The sequence below is a fragment of the Amyelois transitella genome, chromosome 5 (assembly GCF_032362555.1).
Source record: "Amyelois transitella isolate CPQ chromosome 5, ilAmyTran1.1, whole genome shotgun sequence".
In the NCBI taxonomy this organism is placed as follows: domain Eukaryota; kingdom Metazoa; phylum Arthropoda; class Insecta; order Lepidoptera; family Pyralidae; genus Amyelois; species Amyelois transitella.
In genome coordinates, this window is record NC_083508.1 from 2,875,444 (window position 1) to 2,900,123 (window position 24,680).

At 34.7% G+C, this 24,680-nt stretch overlaps 2 protein-coding genes across 2 annotated transcripts; one reads left to right on the forward strand and one right to left on the reverse strand.

The window, feature by feature from the left end:
• The first annotated feature begins 1,074 nt into the window (after positions 1-1,074).
• Positions 1,075-16,266, forward strand: LOC106139263 (integrin alpha-8). The gene is made up of 26 exons (XM_060954830.1): positions 1,075-1,210; positions 1,592-1,727; positions 2,431-2,528; positions 3,032-3,093; positions 3,595-3,628; positions 3,842-3,940; positions 4,898-4,981; positions 5,405-5,494; positions 5,773-5,855; positions 6,158-6,352; positions 6,892-6,991; positions 7,632-7,814; positions 8,910-9,004; positions 9,694-9,787; positions 10,465-10,607; positions 11,267-11,472; positions 11,759-11,975; positions 12,489-12,661; positions 13,053-13,134; positions 13,335-13,418; positions 13,987-14,128; positions 14,581-14,656; positions 14,941-15,052; positions 15,227-15,298; positions 15,381-15,670; positions 16,179-16,266. The coding sequence occupies exons 1-26, from the start codon at positions 1,201-1,203 to the stop codon at positions 16,264-16,266; spliced, it is 3,048 nt and encodes a 1,015-aa protein (XP_060810813.1). The 5' UTR covers positions 1,075-1,200.
• Positions 16,157-24,605, reverse strand: LOC106137858 (macrophage mannose receptor 1). Its single transcript, XM_060954831.1, has 10 exons — positions 24,466-24,605; positions 23,338-23,613; positions 22,491-22,655; positions 21,945-22,205; positions 21,285-21,446; positions 20,011-20,088; positions 19,213-19,500; positions 18,424-18,585; positions 17,569-17,829; positions 16,157-16,973 (listed from the first exon to the last, which is right to left on the reverse strand). The coding sequence occupies exons 1-10, from the start codon at positions 24,491-24,493 to the stop codon at positions 16,801-16,803; spliced, it is 1,854 nt and encodes a 617-aa protein (XP_060810814.1). The 5' UTR covers positions 24,494-24,605; the 3' UTR covers positions 16,157-16,800.
• Between the last annotated feature and the right edge of the window lie 75 nt (positions 24,606-24,680).

The window sequence follows — 24,680 nt, forward strand, 5'->3', positions numbered from 1 at the left end:
AAAAAAAAATCTACAAAATTCTATGTATAACTATAGGATACAGCTAAAATATTTACTTACTAACCTAACTTTTTAAGATGATTTTGATAGGCTATCGAGTACCCGAAGCTCTCATGTCGCCCATTCGCCAATCTTATGGTTTTTAAAGATGGTTCATGGAAAAACATACATGTTACCATTGCAACGGCATGGGATAGCACTAACCATATAATTGAACCTGTAATACAATTTTCAATTAAATGTTTTTATGACCGCGTTAAATATATATAAATATAGAGAAACAAATACATGTCGGTATATATAGTCCATTTATTTAGGTACTGAAATGAAGGTCCAAAAACAATATTTAATATTAAAAATAAAAAGACTCATTTCTAAGAAAAACCGTGTTTTAATAGCAAATATAATCTATTATGACATTGGTTATGTACTTCATTTTATTTATTTTCTATGATTTAAATTATAAAAAAAATGTGTACTAATATTGATTACAAAAATAAGTTTTTGTTGATAAACCAAAGTGACTTACTTCTCATGATCAAATATTATTAATTAATTGCGTCACATTTAATAATTATGTCACAACCAAGTTATTCATCACCGGATAACATAACACTGAACACTATATCAAAATAATGCGTTAAGGAAAAAAGGAAAAATAATGTAATTAAATATGTTTGGATATTACTTATCAAAAGTGAATTAGAGGTGATGTTTTTAAGTAGGTATTAAAAAGGGCTTAATATTTTCTTTCTTGCAATTTCTCGCCTATATTTTATATTATTTTATATATATAAAAATATATCCACCCATACTAATGTAATTTTTTTTGTAGTTTAATATCTCGTACACAGAATCAACTGTTGACATTTGATATTCAGGACTACCGCAGGCTTATTTTATGTAAATTCCCACTGCAGCGAAGTCCCGCGCAAAAGCTAGTTGATAATGATATAATAATTGTATTATCCTGGTTTATGAATTACAGGAAAAAACAGTGTCATAATTATTAAGGTGAACTATTTTGAGAACACCAACATCGGTTATGTGACTCAAAATTAAAATAATCACAAAGTGCACGTTTCAATACTCGTACCGAATTATCGAGCGATTCTTTGTTTAATATTATTTTGAATCCGTGTTGGAACAAATAATTGTATTACAAAATTTATAGAAAGCATAATTAAAAATATTTTCGAGATGAAAAAATGTGAGTGAAGGTTTTTTTATAACATATTAATTTTACATCTTACATAATAATATAATATTTTAGCTAACTGGAAAGGCATAAATGCCTTTTTTAATTAATAGTGATTTCTTTGCATGCAGAGAAACAGCTTTGTTAATAAGGTCCCATCTTAAGAGTATGTGCAATTAATTTTAATAAATAAACAAAATATGTATCTATAAGTTAGTATAGTATTAGTTATACTTAATATCATAAGGGATACAAGATACAATACTTACTCAAAGAAACTAAGTTGTCTCGAACTTCATTTTGGAAACACAAATTTTACAAATGGACTATTTTCATAAATTTTCCACGTGCACAAAATCTAGGTTATTTCATATCTCTCTCTTCTTCTTGCAGTTCTTCTGCTGTGCCAAGTAGGGTGGCTGACCGCACTTCTCTACCATGAGAAGTCACAAAAAGAGTTTGGTAAGGAAATAATTGCCAACAAAAGTTACTTTGGCTACAGTGTCACATTTACAGCAGATAACAACAGGTAATTCTACAGTATTAATTACATAGGAACATACGTACGAGTATTTCACATCTTAACGCTTACGGGGTAGACAGAGCCAGCAGTCTCGAAACTGATAAGCCACGTTTAGCTTTAAAGTTTAGCTTGGTGGCTTTTCGATGTATTTAGAAAGTCACGGTTTGTTTGATTCTTTCCTTCTTCCTCCGTTCTTCTTCTACCTAACTTTAGTCCCGGTTGCATCCTCACCACTCTGGAGAGGAGCTCGGGGTATGCCTTTGACCTAATTTTTTACACGAAGCGGTTGTCCTTTCGCGTAAAAGAAGAATCCCAAGTTCACAAACCTCTGCCTTGAGTATTATCTCCGTGGAAAGGGGAGTGCTGTGTGGTTCCCGGCACCAATAGAAAAAAGAATAGGACCACTCCATCTCTTTCCCATGGATGATTTCCCATGGTCGTAAAAGACGACTAAGGGATAGACTAATAAACTTGAGATTCTTTTTTAAATTTCCATTTTTTTAAGCCAAATAGCTGAACGTGGCCTATCAGTCTTTTCGAGAATGTTAACTCTGTCTACCCCTCAAGAGATATAGACGTGATCATATTTATGTACCTATGTAAGTATGAAAGGGGAGTAGCTAGCACACACTATGTTTTTTCTTTGTTACCGGATCGCAAGAAAAGTCGTTCTTGATAATGATGGTAAATATATAACACCTACTTTCAGATTGATAGTGAGCGCCCCAAAAGGAAATGACGTGGGAGCATTGTTTACGTGTGACATCTACTCCAAACACTGCTCTGAAATCCCTACACAAATTGATGGTTCGTATTTTAAATGGATTTCAATATATTTTTTTTATTTATTTTTTTAGTTAGTGGCCTTTCTTTCTTATAAGTTTCTTTTATAATGTACCTGCTGTAATCGCTGTTAAAATCGTGAAATAAATAATTTTGAAATATGACAAAAAAAGAGGGGAATTTAAGCGGGAATTCAGGAGTCAAAAGTAATCTTTTTCAGTCGCAATTTTGATCTATCTTTTAATTGATTTAGTATTAAATAGTAAATATATTTTAATTTACTTCATATAATGAGGCCATCAATAAAACCCATGTTTAGCAAGTAAATGTAATTTAAATTTTTAAACATTCTCGTTTCATGATGACGTGTGTTCATTGTTCGCGTTAATTCCAGTTTGCATACATAAATAAATAAAACCCATATTTCCGGCTCATTTATTATATAAGTCATCATATTTATATAAGTTATTAGACTGCATAAAGTCGCGGGCAAAAGCTTAAATTTGAAGTTAATTTTTTTGTTCTAGCACCAAGGAACTTCCATATTTGGTTGGGAGCAACCGTGAGAGCAGGATCAAATTTTTTTGCGGTAATAATAAGCTGTATTTTACATAAAAAAAAAAGAATACATTTAAATGTGTACAAATTGTGCAATTACGCATAAACATCTTTCCATTACATTTTTAATGTCCAATACTTTTATGTGTCAAAACAAAAAAGTATATAAATTATACCTTTTATTTTTGTCAAAATTATCTTTGCCAATATTTTTTACAAATAACTAATAAATAAATAAATAAATAAATATATACGGGACAAATTACACTGATTGAGTTAGCCTCGAAGTAAGTTCGAGACTTGTGTTACGAGATACTAACTCAACGATACTATATTTTATAATAAATACTTATATAGATAAACATCCAAGACCCAGGCCAATCGGAGAAAGTTCGTTTCTTATCATGCCCTGGCCGGGATTTGAACCCGGGACCCCCGATGTCACAGACAAGCGCACTACCGCTGCGCCACAGAGGCCGTACAAATAACTGAGAAAACATAAATATTCCTCACCATATGTATTTTTTTTCAGACATGCGCACCTCGGTATTTAGAAAGAAAGTCGAGTAAGACATTTTTGTACTTAACAATATATAAACTTATAATTATGTATACATATAGATATTTTACATCCCTCATTCCATACTAAGTTGACAAATCCGATAACTTTACAAGTAAATTATTAATATATTCTAGCTTATTATCAACATTCCATAATTCAGGTCAATTAAGAGAAAACTACAAGCTAATTAACTGACAAATTTTATATGTTTTTTTAGAGAATGGAATCTACAGTCGATGTTATAAATACTATACAAAAAAATATAATGGACTAATGAAATTGAAAGATAAAGAGATGTCAGATATCATGAAGTTCGGTAAGTGACCAAGTATAAGTTTATTTTATAGTTATTAATTTATTTATTTAAACTTTTTTCCACGAAATACAATTGTATAGCACAATTGGCAGACTTAATGCTAGAAGCATTATCTACCAGTCTACCATTGGACTGACAATGAACTTTATGTGGGGTCAAACTAAATAAATATATTTATACCTGCACAAAATATAAAATAAAATAATTATAATAAACATACATAAAAACTACAATAAATGAACAATATACATAAATAAATAGGTGCAGCGATTACCAAAATAAGTTTTTGAAATCATAATGTTTACCATTATCCTTGCTGCCGGTAACACCCTCACCTTTCTGGAGAGAATCTGAATATCGGCCGATTTACGGCCATGACATTACTGGTCTTTCTGTCTGTCTGTTTTTACACGAATTGACTCCCGTCTGATCTCCGCAAACTTAGGAGAACCTAACTTATCATGCTAATAGTTGCAATAGATGAAGTGCTTAATCCCTTAGTCGCCTTTTATGATATCCACGAGAAAAAGATAAAGTGTTCCTATTCTAAAGTGCCTACACTCATAGAGTCTGACTAATGACATTACATTCATGCGTATAGACGTTCTTATTACTAAAATTAATAGTACAATAATATTTTCTTATTGATTTTAAAAAGCCGTGCATTTCTGCCGTGTGGTTCCCAGGTCCGATAAAAAAATAAATAGGAACACTACATCTCTTTCCCATGGATGTCGTAAAAGGCGACTAAGAGATAGGCTTATAACTTGGGATTCTTCATTTAGGCGATGGGCTAGCAACCTGTCACTATTTGAATCTCAATTCTATCATTAAACCAAACAGTTTTTCAAGACTGTTGACTATGTCAACCGGCAAGAGATATAGACGTCACTATGTGTATGTATGATTTTGTATATGTTACGTTTTAATAATGCATGAAAATTGTATGTCATGCAGAACACAAAATGCTGACCTCCGGGTGGAGTATGGACGTTGACGACAACGATGATGTTCTGGTTGGTGGACCAGCAATGTTTACGGGTAAACTTTATTTTCATATAATCTGCGTTACTGTGTACTTTTGTGTATAAAAAAGAGGACACTGACTGACTGATTGACTGATATATTAACGCATAGTCCATACTGCTGGGTCCAATATCATCATCTAGGTTCTTTATATGGTCTAGAAATGCACTAAGGGAGGATTTACCAAAATTCCCACTGTCATATATCAAGTATAAAATTGTTTTTTTTTAATTTTGGATGGCTTATAAACTTGGGATTTTTCTTTTAGGCGATGGGCTAGCAACCTCTCGCTATTTGAATCTCAATTCCATCGTTAAGCCAAACAGCTGAACGTGGCCTATCAGTCATTTCAAGACCGTTCTGTGTCTGTCTACCCGCAAGGGATATAGACGTGATTATATGTAAGTATGTATAACATCAAATTTATTTTTCACCTAGGTCGAGCTACAAAATATGAATTCAAAAGAGGAGAGGTTGCAAAATTTCCTCCAATTTTGATAAATAATGGAGGAGTGAAGTCAAATTTTGGTAAGTTATATGTACTAATGTTAGATATATAAAGCAACATTTCACTTTATTATAAAGTCTGTCTATCGACAGCGGTATCTAATTTATTCCTCAGCACCCATGAGGAGTGGTCACGCAACATTGAAAAAAAATCGGCTCAAAATCTACATGGATTTTACTTATTATACGAATACAAAAAAAAATACCTCTAGTATCTACAATTTTTTTTAAATCTCTTTATGTATGTAATATTTTTTTTTACATTCTAGGTATTTATAAATAAATAACACTTTTTTCAGGTTACAGTGTAATGCACAGAATATACAAAAAACAAAAGGAACTCATGATATCTTCTACTTACGGCGAACATGGATTTGGAATGGTATATAGATTTAACTTTTTTTATTATCAATTTCAAATCATTCAAATCTCTTTCGTCCCAAAAGGCGACTGAGGAAAAGGTTTACAAATTTATTCCTCTTGTAAACGATGTGCTAGCAAGGTTTCACTATTTGAATCTCAATTGTATCATGAAGCCAAACAGCTGAAAGTTTTCAGTCAGTCTTTTCGAGACTGCTGGCTCTGTCTATCCCGCAAGGGTTATAAGTATTTATGGATCGCAAGCTTGCTCTTAAGCACGTATTATTTATTTCTTCCTTTATTTTTTTTTATAACTTTACCTAGGTATTTCTGTACAACGATGCAAATGGTGCTATAATTAATAAAATCAACGGTAAACAAGTGGGTTCTATGTTCGGAGCTTCTCTGTGTGCCGCAACTGTGGACTCTTCTGGTCAGTCAGTCATTTTGGTGGGATCCCCGACTTATGCCGCTGAAAACATGTTTAACACTGGAGCTGTTTTCATTTATAAAGGCCATGTAAGTCAAATATTTCAAAGATGAAATTGATAGTTTCAAATTATAAAAAAAGAGGCAGAACTGAGTTCCTAATCATAATCTTTATGTGATCATAAAACTTGCATATTTTTGTTTAGTATAAAGCTAATATTAAATATATTACACAGCTTGAACTAGCCGTAATGAAAGATTTTTGTTTGTTGCCAATAGCCTCAAAACTAGTGGACATATTTGTTGAATTTTAACACCGGGATAGATTAGAACTTCAAAAGGAACTGTCAAAATTTTTGATATCTATAATGTGCTGTGTGTTTCCCGGGACCATTAGAAAAAGAATAGGACCACTCCGTCTCTATCCCATGGATGTCGTAAGAGGCGACTAAGGGATAGGCTTATAAGCTTGGCATATCTCTTGTGGGCTAGCAACCTTTCATTGTTTGAATCTGAAGCCAATCAGCTGAGCGTGGCCTTTTTGTCTTTTCAAGACTGTTGGCCCTGTCTACCCCGCAAGGGAAATATACGTGATTATATGTATGTATGTACAATGATAAATATTTCAGGATACTAATGTCTACAGAGAAGTTTTGGGTAAAAGCAACAATGGCCAATTTGGATATGCATTAGCTAATGTGGGAGATCTTAACGGAGACAAGAAAGACGGTAATGTCTATCGTACACATTCTATATTTATTTATTGACTACACATTGCAAGTGATTTATTCCTTTATAACTATGTACCTTCTATTTCATGTACCTACCTGGATGCAGTAAAGATATTACAAACAAAAAAACACAATACAGATAAATAAAAGTTGGCATTTGTTTTTTTTTTTAATAACGATCTTTTATCTATGGGCACATGGACATAACAAGGAAGGGGTCGGCAAAGATTACTTTTTTTTCACGTCCCGTCTTGTTGGTTTATGGTACCTTTCATCAGAAAACGCCCCTGTTTTGATCAACGTATGTTCCTTTTCCAAAGTTACATATATATTACACACACATTGTATATCTACATATCCGTTTAGTTAGCCAGTTTTCATTTTTACAATTAATATTTTAGAAAAATACTTACATGTTATTTTTTAGATATTACTGTTTACAAGTCAAAAAGTGTTAATAAATTTTACTTCCAAACATTTTCTCGTTTCTTTGCGCCAATGTCAATTAAGTTTTTATTTTGACAAGAGCGCGTGGAAGGGATTGCATTTGATATACTGCCTTTTGTATTAATTTTCTTCAGTTTTGTTCTGTAAGTTTTATTTTTGGTGCATAAAAATAATTTGTTTCTCTGTTACAGAAATAGCAATATCCGCCCCTTACGAAGAAGATGGTCGTGGGGCAGTATACATTTACTCGGGGGCACATCTAATGGACCGGGACAAGCAAGCCCCTTGGTTGCAGAGAATACAAAAAGAGGAATACCGCGCTTTTGGGCTCAGCCTTTACGCTGTCCCTGATTATGACAAGAATGGATGTAAAGGTTTATGCCTTTTATTAAATTAATGAAGAAATGCCAAGCAATTTCTTGGGTGTATTGTAAAATTAGAAAATAAAAGGAGCGCGGGTTCATCGTCTCCATATTTATTTTAGAATCTTTTTTACATCTGATCGGAATCGGAATTGCACAGAGTATAAAAACAGCGCTTATCGGTAAATTCATAACAATGCCATCTAGTGCAAATCGGTGGAACTACAACGCGGTCAATACATATCGTTGCGTGAACAGACAACCAAAGAGCGACTTATATGAGTATATAATTTTTTTTTTTTTTTTATTTTGACAAATTACACTGATTGAGTTAGCCTCGAAGTAAGTTCGAAACTTGTGTTACGAGATACCAACTCAACGATACTATATTTTATATCTAATAAATACTTATATAGATAAACATCCAAGACCCAGGACAATCAGAAAAAGTTCTTTTCTCATCACGCCTTGGCCGGGATTCGAACCCGGGACCTCCGGTGTCACAGACAAGCGTACTACCGCTGAGCCACAGAGGCCGTCAGGTGTGAGTTGTATCCTTATCTCTCTGGAATAGAATAGAATAGATTTATTTCAAAATTGTATACAAAGTACCTATCACTGTTTGACGTCAACTTATTCTTATTATATCTACTACTCCTTCCAAAGCGCGTAGATGAAACGACGGAAAAAACTGCACTGCAGTATTTTCACCAGACGGCAATTTAAATGAACACGGGGTGCGTCTATGACCAAGATCCTGGATTGGATAAGTCAGATTTTTGCACGAAGCGACGTTCATCTGACCTCCACAACTTTTGCAGGTAATCCTGACACTAATGTATGATCATGGTTACACAATTACACATCCAGTTGCCTGAATGTTCAGGTTTCCTCACGACATTTTCTCTCACAGTAAGATCATCGGGAATCTGTACTTATTCAAATTTAAATTTATTCGAACCAAACAATCAATTTACCTTTTGCTACTAACAGTTTAAAATTTTCTTCTCAAAAATCTACTAAAAATAACTTTTATTTTTCTAAAAATTACTTTTAATTTTACTAAAAATTACTTTTATTTTACTAAAAAGTACTTTTATTTTTTAGAACTGGCCATCGGCGTCCCTCATAGCAACACCACCATTTTACTGAATTGCTTGGCAACCATTACGGTGACCGTGAAAGAATTGAGAGCTAAAGGGGTATGTGACTAAAAGGTTGCATGCACACTGTTGTTGTTAAAATTATTATTTTACATACATACATACATATAACGTCTATATCCCTAGCGGGGTAGAAAGGGCCAACAGTCTTGAAAATACTGATAGACCACGTACAGCTGTTTGGCTTACTGATAGAATTGAGATTTATATAAAGTGGCAGGTTGCAAGCCCGTCGCCTAAAAGTAGAATTCTAAGTTTACAAGCCTATCCCTTGGTCGCCTTTTACGGCGTCAATGGGAACGAGATGGAGTGGTCCTATTTTTTTTCTATTGGTGCCAGGAACCACACGGCATTATTATTTTTTGTGGAGAAATCTCCCAAACTAAGTTAATTCCTCAGAAATTCAGTTTTGAGAAATTAATATTGTTACCGGTTAATTCATATTTGATAAAAATTATATTCAAGGCAATTCACTAAGTTATTATTACAGTCATACATATAGTTAAGTCTATATACTTTACGGGGTAAACAGAGCCGACAGTGTTGAATAGACTGAAAGACACCTTCAGCCGGCTCCGACTTTATGGTGGAGTTGAGATTTAAATAGTGACAGGACAGCCTATTCTTAGCCATAGCTATGGTCAAATTCACAAAAAGTAATTCACAAATAAACCAGTTCAGACGCTTTAATGTGAATGAGTTTACTTACATACATACATCTCTTTCAGAAATCAACTGATACACCCGCTGGCTTCGGGTCTTTTGTATTCGAATCGTGTTTAGAATTTCAATATCCTGATCTTCCAAAGATCATACAAGCGAGTGAGTGAAACTATTAATTTATTTAAATTTAATTGTACAAATAATGTTGATATAATGGGCGGACTTAATGCTAAATGCATCATCTGACAGTCAACCTTTGGGTTAAGCAGAGAAATTAAATGAGTTTTAAAGAATTAATTGGATAAAGTTACATATATATCTATATAATAAACAACACACTTATTACATAAATATTAATAATATAACAAATATAGATCACGTACATTATTATCTAAATCAGCAATTTACACAAGTTATTCTGGGCCAGAAAAAGCACTACCATGCGCTTTCTTACATACATATGGTCACGTCTATATCCCTTGCAGGGTAGACAGAGCCAACAGTCTTGAAAAGACTGAATGGCCAAGTTCAGCTATTTGGCTTAATGATAGAATTGAGATTCAAATAGTGACATGTTGCTAGTCCATCGCCTAAAAAGAATCCCAAATTTGTAAGCCTTTTCTTTAGTTGCCTTTTACGACATCCATGGGAAAGAGATGGAGTGGTCTTATTCTTTTTTGTATTAGTGCCGAGAACCATACGGCACTTCTTACATACGTACCTACATATATCACGTCTATACACTTTACAGGGTAAACATAGCCTTTTGAAGGCATTATGAACTAAGTTGTTGCCTACAAAATGTGTCAAATTATTTATTAGGATCTTTTTCACAGATTTCTCTGTCCAAGTGGATATATCAAACTTAAACATTAGAATTTCTGAACGCTATGCAAAGGACACAATTACTTATTACACGCATGTAACGCCTGAAAAAAGGCAGGAATATTGCCAGAATCTGACAGTTTCTGTTTCTATAGTAAGTTCCTTTTTATGGTTTCTATATTATCCTTAATATTTTTTTGAGACCACTAGATCTAACACTGAACAATAGAGATGTGAACGAAGGGAAGAGTTAACATATACCTTGTCAACGCTGACTACATCTTTCCACTTGCCACAATCTCTGCATACTTCCTTCGCTTCATCCACATTCAGTTTCAGGTACTCTTGACCTGACCCTTTACCAGGACGTACTTAATTCGATCAAGATACGTTCGTCTAGGTCTTCCCACTCCGATTTTTCCGTCCACACTCTCATTGTATATTTGCTTAGCCAAACTGCTTTCATTCATCCTCTGCATGACCAAACCATCTTAACGTACCCTTTTCTATTCCTGTTACTACATCTTCTTTCACATCACAACATTCCCGTATCACACTGTTCCTTATCCGGTCACTCAATTACTTTTTATTTTTTTTCATTTAGGTATTCATTATTAATTTCACACCGATCATACTCCTTAACGCTCATATTTCCACCGCATTTATTTTGCTTTCGTGCTTTTTTTGCCACACCCAACTTTCACTCCCACACATTAATCTTGGGACCAACACGTCCCTATGCACAGCTAGGCGAGCGCTTTTGGACAATTTCTGACTGCTTGTCCCTAATATGATGTTAATAAATTTCTCTAGGACAAATCGTACGACCCGACAATTTACTACCAAATATCGGCCATTCTCCTTGACGACCCCAGAGATATGGAGTCTTTTTCTCCAACAAGAGTGACGACGAGTGACCTGAGTGCACTCTCCCTACCAGGAAGTGCATGGATAGGAGAATGTGTGAGCGGGAAGAGATGCGTCCCCAAACTGGAAATGTTCGTGAATCTTTCGGTGTCGTGAGTATATTTTGTACCTATTTTACTCTCGATTAATAATCAATCAATCAATTATAATTCAAATAATTAATCATTATTTAGCCGTGCAAGCGTCATAGATAGATTTTTGCATATAGGTACATATTTTATAACTGAAGTCTTAATAACAATTCCACATTCTCAGAAATGAATTATTTCTTAGATGTTGCAGACTTCCGATAACATTGAGGTTAGTTCACACTGACTCGACACTTTGAGTTTCTCTACAAATATAACACTGCAAAAGTTCACAATTTTGTCTTCTCAGAGATAAAGTACCATACATGGTCGGTTCGACCGACGAGGAAATCTTACAAATATCCGTCAAAAACCGAGGAGACCCGGCGTACAGCGCATGTATTACTATACATCTCCGTGACGTCACTCTCCTCAATTGGCCGGTGTCTTGTATGCTTCCCACTTCTGATAGCGATGTAACTTTAATCTGTAACCCTAATAGACTGTTGAGGAATAATACATCCTGGGTAAGTGTATGTAGTAAATTATATATGTAATAACTTATACGTGTATGCCAGCGGCTTTTCTTAACGTTCTTAATAGATTGTACATGTCAATCTTGATTGGCCTTGCCCTTGGGAAAGTCTAAAACTAAGAATTCTTCATTTTGGCGATGGGATAGTAACTTATCTGTATGAATCTCAATTCTATCATTAAGCCTTGCAGTTGAACGTGACCTTTCAGTATTTTGATACCAATTTATTAGCTCTGTCTCCCCCGGAAGGTATATACCTACACGTGTTTATATATATGTAAGTATTACATTATACAAGTGACAATATTTTAAATTAATTATTCCATCGTCAGCATCTTTCTGGCATTAGTCCCCTTTAATGAGCCTAAGGTTCGCCTTGTACCACGATCCTAAATTAGGTAAGGTAGGTTTTTACACGAAGCAACTCCAATCTGACCTGCTCAACCTTTGCAGAATTTATATAGTATGACAACTTATCCATCTTAATTATAATCATCAATTTCAGAACATCAATGCCATCAAACTAGACACGAAATCAATCATCAGTAAGGCAGAAGATGGTGACAAAAGTTTCGGCGTTGCTGTCCGTTTATATAAAGACTGCAGCGGACGCGATAGGCAAATATGGCGTAAAAACATCTTAATGCATAGAAACAGCGAACGTGTAAGCCTGATGGGGTGAGCTTTTTTGGTTTTTTTAAATCATAAATACATAAAATCACGCCTCTTGCCCGGAGGCGTAGGCAGAGAATACATCTTTCCACTTGTCACGATCCTTGCAAACTTCTTTTGCTTCATTCGCATTCGTAATTCTCACCATGCAAGCTAGTCGGTTTTGGATACTCTTGACCTGACCTTAGTCTAAAACGTCTCCGATTTGTAATGAAATTTAAATAATTATTACATTTAAATCACACTTCAGCCCTTACAAGGATTTATTACAATAAAAAAAAAGTAATTTGGTTAGTATAAAAACGTGTCATAATGTATCTATAAAAATTCTATGTATAATGTACATATGTATAAAAATTATAAATCAAATCATTATCAATTATACAATTGGTTGCAGTTTAATAAAACATGGCGGAGTTATTAATATAACAAGAAATGAAATAGAGACGTCTTCGAAACAAATCCAGCATGAGTATGTTGTAAGTACTAACGACATGGCTAATGAATTAATTCTAACATAAATCTATTTGAAAATTTCAACTTACTTCTGAATTCGTTTAAGTTATTGAAACCACGATATTTTTATCATGTCGTCGAAGTGCATATGAGAACGTTACAAAAATATTTTTACGAGGGAGTATTTTATATTTTACTTTTTTTTTAATTCTTTTTCCTTCAGATTTACAACAATGGACCCACAACTTGGCACAATATTAAATTTAATATATCACTTCAAAAGGAGTTTTTTCTTGATGGAATATCCGTAAGTAGATATAAACAGTATTTGTTATTTTTTAGTCTGTTACACTCATATTTGGCTCTGATTTGATATTGCTAGGAGTTTTGATATTGCTTTTATCATTATTCTATCATAATGACTACCTTTTCTGATATAGACATTAAATTAAATGTTAAATATATAAAGAATATTAAGTATATATATGGACTTCTTATTTAACGTTTTTAAGATAGGTACTACAATATGGTAGAGGAAAATTATACAAAAATCCATACAAAACTCAATACACAATGTTTAAATGTTTAGATTACTTTTCCTTTAACATATCAGACAAATATTTCGCTTATTAGCTATGCAGCAAACAGGATGATAAAGAAATTACCGCCTGAAAAGTTAATTTTATAATAATAAAATTATTATACGTTTATATATTACGTTATTTATGAATACGTACAGTACCCAAAATGCATGTAGAACAATCTGGGGCCACGGAAGGAACCCTCAAAGGCGAGCCAACCGAAGTGCAATGCCAAAATTTTCTCGAAAGGCTTCATCGTTTTCGTATGTCTTTTGTCTTTATATTTTGTTTTAGACTATATCTGAGCTCGGTTACGAGTGCCCATCGTACGAAGAAACAGATAAAGAATACATTAACCATTGCGAAATAATTGCTCTGAAAAAGAATCAGAAATTTGAAATCGTCCTACCCATTGATATCATGTCAAATGTTTTTGGTAAGTTTGCATTATTATAAGGTTTTCCTTATTTACTGTTTGAACACCAGTATCTCAGCTAATAATATAAATGTGAAAGTAAGTTTGTTTGTTTATTATTTACGCGTTATCTATATAAATATTGCGTATATATAATTATAAGATTGGAGAAGGTCAAACTTCGGCTCAAAGGTCGGGTACTTTTCGTCCCGGTAAAAACTAGAGATTCAATTGACTTTGCGAAAATCCTGTATTCTTTACTAAGTGGTGCTAAATAAGAGCGAGCGAAGCCGCGGGTAAATTCTAGTAAATAGTAAAAGTGATATATTAAATTGCTGACTGCTTGAAGCAACCCCTACTTTTAGTGATAATTAGATGACCTAGTAGTAAATGATAAGACTAAATGGTCTTTGATGGCATCTCGACTTGTAATTTATGCTCTAGCTTCGTTTGATATTATTTTTGTGTTTTAGAAACGTTGAAAAAGAAAGAATTAAACGTGACATCACACTTGAAATTCATGCTTGGTGCAGATGAAAAATCTGGCAGGTAATAAAAATCCTTTTTTATAACTTAGGAGCTTACTTCCGACACTTTATTCCTTAGACTTGGAAGAGTCTCAGGTCAGTTTAGCGGTATGCCAAATATCAAAAAATTGCGACCATTCTTAAAGACTACTTATGAATTCTTCTGCTCATTTTTCGTTAATTCTGCGCGCTATGTGCGCCTGCGCACGGACATTCAGCGAGTACATCTTTGTTTATTTTCATTTTAACAAATTAACGCAAATTTGCACCAATAATAGTAACACTCACTAGGAGCTTTCTCCACAGTGTCACCACTACGTTGTGTTTCTACGAGATCCAAGTACCAACTTGGATACTGATCGTTGCCGTTCTTTTCGGACTTCTTATCATTGTGATCTTAGCCTTCGCTTTGTACGAGGTAAAATGTTTCTGCAAGATTTTCAAATGACTTTTTCTGTATTTTACTGTATTTGTGTGTGTGTCAATTACCAATTTTTTTTAATCCTGAGGTCTAGTTATGTATGGTTTTATTTTCCGTAACAATTTTATAAACTGTTATATTTAATATCGCTTGATATTTCAATATTTTCAGTGCGGATTTCTCAGAAGAAAAAAGAAAGAGGACTTGAGAGAACTGAGAAAGAGTATAAAGAGACAAAGTATGGTACGTTAACGTTAATAGTATTGACGCTAGGTATGGGTAACTCAAAAGATTTTACATTAATTTGAATATTATTTTCACACAGCGACAATCTAGGACTATAGAACACAATGACAGAGATAAATCAGATCAAGAGAAGTTAGTTCAAATATCAGAAGAAAATAATACTGATGATGACGGCCCAAGTACATCTTTAAAAGCTGAAGCACATGAAAATATTGAGGATAAAAATGAAGCAGATAACGATATAACAGTAATAAGTTGTAAAAAACATCTCGATTGTGGTGGTGATACAAAAAAAAAAGATATGGTTGAGTCAAAAACTGACCCTTTTGTAAAAACTGATAATTCAAAAGGAAGAAAAAATGATCCTCTGTAAGTTATTTTGGTATACTACAAAGTAAACAAATAAGTTTAAGACCTTGCCTGATTTTCTATGGACGGCAAAACCACCTTTCCAAGACAAAATAAACTTGCGGAAGAGTAAGCGTGCTATGCGTTCCAACCCAATTTGCAGGATTTTTTAACCTATGTAGCAACATCTAGATCCACATATAATCAGTCCCTTCCGTGGTAGACAGAGCCAACAGTCTTGAAAGACTGATAGGCCACTTTTAGCTTAATGATAGAATTGAGATTCAAATAGTGACAGCTTGCTAGCCCATCGCCTAAAAGGAGAATCCGAAGTTTATAAGTCTATCCCTTCCTTACCTATGTTGTAATCTATTACATAAACGAAAGCAAGAACCTTATAGAACAAAAGAAAGCGGTACATTTGATGCTGCTTGAAGGCTAGTTGTAAGGGTTAAAATGAAAATGTTTTATAATTTAACACTTGTTTATTTACTCTTAATAAAATAAAGCTTTACATTAATTTTTCCAGTGCTGGTATAATAATTGGTGGGCTACAAAAGAACTTGCGCCGAAGAGAAATTTTGCCGGGCGTACAAGATGATCTGTTAGTTGATTAAGTAATTCTTATTTCTATAAAAATAAAAACTTGATTCATCGCGGTTTTTTTTTTGTATTATCAGCTACACTGTAAATTATTTCCTCGTATACACACACGCCCATTGGAGCCAGAAACTACACTTTCCACTTGCCACGATCCCTGCATATTTCTTTCTACATACATACATACATATGGTCACGTCTATATCCCTTGCGGGATAGACAGAGCCAACAGTCTTGATAAGACTGAATGGCCACGTTCAGCTATTTGGCTTAATGATAGAATTGAGATTCAAATAGTGACAGGTTGCTAACCCATCGCCTAAAAAAATATCCAAAGTTTGTAAGCCTATCCCTTAGTCGCCTTTTACGACATCCATAGGAAAGAGATGGAGTGGTCCTATTCTTTTTTGTATTGGTGCCGGGAACCACACGGCATTATATATTACACATATTTCTTTCTCATCAACCACATTCCTAACTCTCTTCATGCAACTTCGTTGGTGTCAGTTACATTCTTGTGGCCACCATTATATCCCAGACGCTATAACAGTCTATGTTTTAACCTTTCTCTCTTTCTCGCAAACGAAGCTGTAGAGATGAGAGCAGTCGACGTCATTCAGTTTGCCGTCATTCTTGAAGATGGAGCCGCAGTACTCGTTGTTCTCAGAGTTGTTAGGCTCGTTCTCCGACCATTGGCTGTACCCGGCCTCTTCTAGGGTCTGGTCTGAAATGGAGAAATATTGTTAAGAACGTGCTTATTCATACCAAACCAGCGTACGTCTGCGGTTACTCCCAATTTTTTTTTTTTTTCATCCAGTTACCGCATAATGAATGCCTGCCACGTCATTCAGACCTAGTGATTTGACCAACCATCTAGAAACAAATGGCAAGAATTCTGGAAATGTACCGAATACATTAAATGATAATCCATCACGTATTACATCCATCATATCATCCATAGGGTCAGGTTAAAAGTACCCGAAACCGCCGAGCTTGCATGAAGAGAGTTATGAATGTGGATGAAGCGAAGGAAATATGCAGAGATCGTGGCAAGTGGAAAGAGGTAGTCTCTGCCTACCCCTCCGGGAAAGAGGCGTGATTTTATGTATGTAATACATCCATATCTATACCAATATTATAAATGCGAAAGTGTTTGTTTGTAACGTTGTGGCATTTTGCTTATTACCCTAATTATTTACTAAAATCACACCGGATGCAATCCAAATGATCTGGTAAGATTTAAGTCACCACCATCACCATTTTACTGGAGATCAGTAAGTAATTATTTATATTTAGATTAGTAATTTCTACAAACTTACTGAAAATAGTCTTAAAGACTCTTGGCGTCCCATCATCTGGGTGATTGGCTCTGAAGCCAGCAAGGAGGAACCAATGGACCTTGGCTTCTGGAGAAGTAGTGGCGTCTCTGGTCAGATTCCACACTACTTGGTGCTCCAGCTCAGAGTTCAGGACCACGAGGTGGGAGCCCTCGGCTTGGCACTCCCCGTAGGCTCCGTTCCAGGTCAAAGCGATGTCAGAAATTTTGTAACAGCTGCCTGTGTTCTCCATGTATTGGTATTCTGCAATGTTAGTTATGAACTTCTTAGTTTTTGACGAATGCTTTACATGCTATACTTTTGACAGCCAGCTTAAACTATGATCTTAGTAAAAGAGAGGATTATGATCTTAGTCAAAAGGCACTTTCGGGGTCCAGAGAGGTGAAGGCGGAACCGGAATCAACGCCAGGAGGAAGAAGATAGTAACAGTGTTGCTAGCCCATCGCCTTTAAAGAGGATTCCAAGTTTTTAATTATCAGTCTTCCCCTGGAATTGACTTTAAGAATCAGCGTAAGAAGAGAAGCAGCACTTTTCTTCGCTACCAGTCCAGCATAGAAGTTGCAAGACGAAAGTGGAACATCATACATATAGTCACGTCTACTTCTCCTGCGGGAAGACCAAAGATCTAGCAGTCTCGAAAAACTAAAAGACCGCGTTCAGCTGTATGTCTTCATTGTGGAATTGAACAAGCTTGAACACAATTGTAGAAAATTCTCGCGAGTTATTTGGTACTTATGTAACCAAACACAATACGCAAATAATATAAAGTATAGATGTTTTTAAATTTTTTTTGTACCTGCCACCTACTGTACACAATTGTGTTTGTATTGTACTTACGTTTACCATAAACATCGCAAGTACTATCATAGTAAGCTTCGTTCGACTTGACCTTGCATATAAATGGAAGTCCACGGTAGCAGGGACAGGCGTACAGTTCGCCGTTGCGGGCCACCATGTCGCATAATGTCCTACTTTGTGGATATTCCTCTTCTTCTCCCACTGGTGGAATTAAATTATTGTTTGTAAATTTTATTTACTATTTGTAATGATATATGTATATTATAAATGAACTCGAGTAAAAGCAAGGAAGTATATATATGTAGATTGAGATTCAGTTTCTTCCATTGATCTGAAATTTGATTTTACAATCTGCGCCCCAAGAGAAGCATTTGGCATAAGTACACTTTTTTCCTCTCTGCCGGACTCCGTTCCGCGCGAAAAACTATCGCTGTCCTGCTTCACGTCATAATAAGATGCGAAACAGCAATAGTTTTTCGGGCGATAAAAACGGCGTCGCGCGTGCCATGCTACGCGGGCTGAGCAATATGGAATCTTGCAGAATGTTGCCTACTTTTTTTTTAAAGAATTGAAGTACCGTGTGGTTCCCGGCACCAATAAAAAAAGAATCACTCCATCTCGTTCCCATGGATGTCGTCAAAGACGACTAAGGGATAGGCTTATAAACCGTCCCGTATAAAGTGTAATTCATTACGTATTCTCAATGCAAAATACACAAATTCAAAATGTTTATTTATTAATACGGAACATTTGAAACAACACTTAATTGTCATATCTTTTGGTTTAATAACATCGGTTGACATCAAATAAACATATTTTTGGACTTACTGACAATGACTTTCTGGTCTTCCGCCTCCTCATGCTCCTGTTTATCAGTGGCGACCCACGCGTATAACCCAACATCCGGGAACATTTTTATCATCCCATGGAACTGAACTATGTCCTGGTCAGATTCTATCTGCATAAGTTTAGCACCTTCTGCTTCACATACTTTTTCAGCGCCTCTATAGTTGCGACTCTCTATATGTAACTTATAATATGCGTCTGTCTGTTTGTTGAACACATAATCTTTTCTGAAGAATGCACCACCACCGAATGATTGTTTTAGAGTGCATGCTGAAATGAATATTAATATACCAAATAAATAAGAAAAGGAGAGATATAAAAATGGATTCCTTTTACTTAATTATGCGTTTTATCAATCAATATTTATAAAACTTCTGAGTGGCCGATATCTATAAAAATAAATATTTTGTCGTTTTACGCAGGCTATTAATTAAATGCTTATTGTAATCGTGTGTAAATCGAATCGCATATCTCGTGACATTTTCCAAAATCCGTTAAAATCATCAGACAATAATAAAAAAATGTGTATGATTCCGAAAGTGATTGATTTCTTTTAAATGTGGATTTATTATCTATTTACAATTTACAAAGGTCAATCTTCTATTAGCACAAGTTCACTAGTTCAACCTGAAAAGTTTATTCAAAATTACCAAACAAACACAAATATGAAAAAATAGAAGATTAATTCTTATGAAACTACTTATTAAATTATATCCTTTTTTTATTTTATTACTTGTTTATTCGACGAACGTATGATAATAAAATTAAATAAGTACTTACCTAAGAAAACGTATAAAATTACTATCATATTGGAACACTGTAGCAGTGCACTCCCAGAGAACATGGACGGAATACTAACTTAGCCATAGCTTATTTGTTTATAATAACTACAATATCACTGACCAGAGATAAGCACTAGATATGTATGTTTTGTTTCTGTTTCTTAGACATGTTTATGTAAAAGATTACCAGGAAATATGTGAAATTTTTCCTTTATGTTATAGCATCTGCTTTCCTTTCGGTCGTTCAGTAAATAAAGAAATCTGAACAATACCTATTAGTGACAGTAAGTCTATTTAATTAGACGAATGGAAAAATAAATAAAAAATCGAGAAATTGAATGAAAGCCGTTTATAAATATAGGCCCAATAAAAAAAGTGGATAGTAACGGTCCATGTCAGTCAGGCCCATCTTGATTTTTGTCGGTTATCTTAAAAACAAATCAACTCACATAAAACAGAATATATTTTTATTAACTGTGGTTACAAGTTTCAACTATGTAACTTTAAGAGAAACACAAATTTTGTGACTAAAATTATACAACTATAAAACCATTCGGATTTCCGATATAAGTCCCGACTAAATAAAGAACTAATTTCATAGATAATTTGTGTCCATCGGAGTCATTACTAGTTGTTGACTTACTTAAATTAGGTAATAGTGATGATAACTGTAAGAATTACGACAACTGTGTTAAAGTAAATTTTATACTCATACATACATATCACGTCTATAAAAATATAATGTATAAAAGTAGGGAAAATAGAGCCAACAGTCTCAAGACAAAGGCCATAATCTATTGACCGTGGCCTTCGAGAGACACTCCATCATGAGATGAGATATTGATAGTGACAGGTTGCTAGACCAAGATCTAAAAGTAACATCACAATTCGTAAGCTAAATTAGTTTTTATATTTATAACCTATACACTGTGTGTTTTCCTCATTCCAAGTGAACACCTTTGATAAAAATTAGGTAAGTCTCCCGTTAACAGGGTCATGGTGGTCAGGTCATTTCTATATCGTAGTCGTAGTCAGACCCTGGGCCTCTTCCTAGGGAGGACCTAGGCAAAAGGTAAACTGCACAAACACCTGGAGAATGATGATGAAATAAATCAATATGATAAGTTTTCCACTGTCTCGTATCCCATTGTAGGCTAAAAAATTAATAGCTATAGTAATATAACTAGCATAATATCCTGGTAGGGAATGCCAAATGGCATTAAGTCCGCTTTTTTGGGCATTAAAGTTTTAAATAAATATCCGAAGTCTTTCAATGTTTTTCTTTTTCACATATGAACGCAAAGGTGTGCGAACAGTCCAAGTCGTTCAGTTTGCCGTCGTTCTTGAAGATCGATCCACATTCCTCGCTGTTCAACGCATTGTTAGGTTCATTTTCCGACCACTGCGCAAAGCCAGCTTCTTCCAAAGTTTGATCTGGAAAATTAAGTTTTTTTTTTAACCTTCTGACCTTTCACGATAAAAAATAATACAACATATAGTATGTTGCATTTGAAAAGTTGTCTTCTTACACTAAGTGTATTTTGCTTTGCAGAGATGATTGATGTGAGTGAATTAGGTACATGGTTACGGCTCCGTGCACGAGCTTGTAAAAGCCGAAAGCGCGATTAATGGTAACTTAAATTTAGCTGTATTTCACAACGAACTATTTATATACGGTCGCGACGATATAATTTGCGCGCATTGGTTGGCTTTCCAATAATTACAAGCAATCAGTAGGTTCACGTATACAATCAATGCACTAGGTACGCCGAAGGTCTAATTAAATTAACATGTATAAATAAAAAAAACTCAACTTGAAAATTGAACTTGTCTGTGCCTGATTTTGCAATTTAACATTTTATTTTAAATTAATATTTTAGATTTTGTGATTTAAGAAATCTTTTTGAAAATGATTTGTCTGAGTTAACTTACTGAAAATAGTCCTGAAAACCCTGGGCTTATCGTCATTAGATTTTCTGGCTCTGAACCCGGCGAAGAAAAAGAAATGCGCTTTTGCATCGGGTACGAAAGGCGCCTGTTTTAAAAGGTTCCATACAATCTGATCTTCCGCTTCAGAGTTCAAAACCACTAAATGAGACCCCTCTTTACCACATTCGGCGTAAGCCTCATTCCAAGTATACGCAATTTCTGATACCTTGTAACAACTGTCCACATCTTGGAAGTATTGGTAGTCTGAAATTATTTTTATGGTTAGATAGCTTTATTTTTCTATGTTAATTTCTTCGTAAATGTAGGTTCCTATCTCATTAATATAAATTACTAAACATATTTCTACAGCTAGCCCTGATTTCAATCATATTCTTTTACTCACTACTAAATAAGTATTTAGAGCGTCGGGTTAGTTTTGTAACAATTCTTAAATCGACAACCCGTAATTAAGTATTATTAGTTTAGATTTATGTTTCTTGAGAAGTATTTTGCAGATTAATGTGGTCACTCACTCACTGGTATACTCACTTTTCCCATAAACATTACAAGTTTCATCAAAATACGTTGCCTTGGCCTGAACCTTGCATATAAAGGGCAATCCATGGGCACACCGGTACTTCTCTATTTCTCCGTCCCTGGTCAGCACATCACATCTCCTGTACCATGGAGCTTCAGGAGACTCTGTCTCTCCCACTGAGAGAAAAGAGGTTTTAGTGTCCAGGCACAAAATTTATAAATTACCTAGGTTCAGGTCAAAAGTTTATGGTATTGAGATATACAGTACTTATAATAATAGTTGTAAGATCCAGTTTCATGTAGTCAGATTTTATTTCGCTGCGTAATCCACGGCCACCCCCTTATGACTTTCGCTAAATATTTCTGTCACTAATTTTTTAAGTACCTACCTTACTATTTTCGTAATAGATAAAAGCAACCAGATTTTAAAATAATACGTTATATATAGAGTATGTCCACAGCACCACCTTTCTGTTTCCGTTGACGGGATATCCTGGATGTTCACCCCTAGACTATATAAGGAACTTTACATGCCAAGTCTCTACAACCAGCGGTTTGGACTCAGTGAATCAGTGTCATCTCTCATAGATGGTAAAGTCGTATGTATGACTTTATCCCTGGGGGTTTTTGCCAAATATTGATAAAAGTTTGAGTTTCCCGTCAGACCGTTCTCGAAGACTGCTGCTACTGAGAAAAGTGCTTACGAAAATTAATAGATGGCACTACCTACTATAGGCCTTTTTTTAAATTATAATTTAGTAGATACTCTGAAGAATTTTTACAGTATACTCGTATTTAGGATATTCTAAAGATTTTTTTTTCTTTATTAATTCATGACTATAATTTTCCTTCAACTTACTAACAAAAATTTTCTCATCAGCATCTGCGTGTGCTTGACCATCATCTTGTACCCACGCGTAGTTCCCCAGGTCTGGGTATCGCTTGAACATCACGTGGAACTGGGCTACATCCAGGTCTGAGTCAGGGTCCATGAGCTCCGCACCCTCTGCCTGACAAACCTTCGCCGCCCGCCATCTGTCACGACTCTCTATATGTAATTTGTAAAACGCGTCCGTCTTTTTGTTGTAGACATAGTCCGTTCTGTACTGTTTGCTTGATGTGAGCGGAGTTATTACTGTAATTATATGGACAACTAGGTAACGTGTAACTATTTGGCCCCATTTATACACTAGGTACCTACATAACCTTTGATTACATGAGAACCGCATTGAGAACCTTTTGAAGTCGGTAAAATTTCAAAAACACAAAGTGAACAAACACTTCCCTGAAATCCGCATCAAAATAGGTTCAGCGAAACAAGATACATACATATATATATATATATATAATCGCGTCCATATCCCTTGCGGGGTGGACAGAGTCAGTCTTAATAAAAGACTGAATGGCCACGTTCAACTGTATGGCTATGGAATTGAGTTTCAAATAGTGACAGGTTGCTAGCCTATCCTACAAGAAGTATCCCAAGCTTATTTTGCCACTCCCTTAGTTGCCTTTTGCGACACACATGGGAAAGATATAGAGTGGTCCTTTTCTAAATTATAATTAGTAATTCAGTCACCAAATAACACAGATATCAAAAATAGTAATTAGCAACATAATTTTTCATTGTGAATTAACTTTGAACTTTTATAAATAAAATTCCACTTAAACGATACAATTATAATAGTTCTCTCATCTCTGCATGTTCCCGATTGCACCCTCCACAGAAGTGTTTCGGGGCCCGGGGTCCTCCTTCAGACTTAATTTAAATAGCATTGAATGATAATCACTCAAGAAATTTATAAGGAAAACAAATTTACTCACAAAGTAACTAAGTTAAATAAATCAAAACAAACGAGCGGGATATTACTTGACCTTGAACGTTACCACTATGTTTATAAGTATCATTATGACTTTAATCGAATGACATGACTTCAGCGAGATAACTAGGAACTTTTACATATAAAATGTCTAAAAGATTTCTTACCAATTAAGATGCAGTATATAAACAACATTTTAACACTCCCAAAACTGGTATAACCGATGCTCTAACACAAGCGACAAATATAAACAAATATGATAGAGAAGAGTATTAATTAATATTGAGGTCTCTTGATAAGTTCAAAGATAACACAAATTTATATAGGTACCGATAAGTTTGCCATTCATGTAAATAAAACGTTTATCGTTCATTGTTAATTT

Bases quoted from the DNA above. Each gene is read 5' to 3' on its own strand.
- LOC106139263 (XM_060954830.1), top strand. The intron at 9,788-10,464 runs GTGAGTGAAACT...TCTTTTTCACAG, and splicing joins TCCAAAGATCATACAAGCGA to ATTTCTCTGTCCAAGTGGAT. The intron at 15,053-15,226 runs GTAAAATGTTTC...CAATATTTTCAG, and splicing joins TAGCCTTCGCTTTGTACGAG to TGCGGATTTCTCAGAAGAAA.
- LOC106137858 (XM_060954831.1), bottom strand. From the start codon at position 24,493: ATGTTGTTTATATACTGCATCTTAATTG. The intron at 22,656-23,337 runs GTAAGTTGAAGG...CTTTTCTCTCAG, and splicing joins TGATGAGAAAATTTTTGTTA to TGGGAGAGACAGAGTCTCCT. The intron at 19,501-20,010 runs GTAAGTACTTAT...TATTCATTTCAG, and splicing joins AATTTTATACGTTTTCTTAG to CATGCACTCTAAAACAATCA.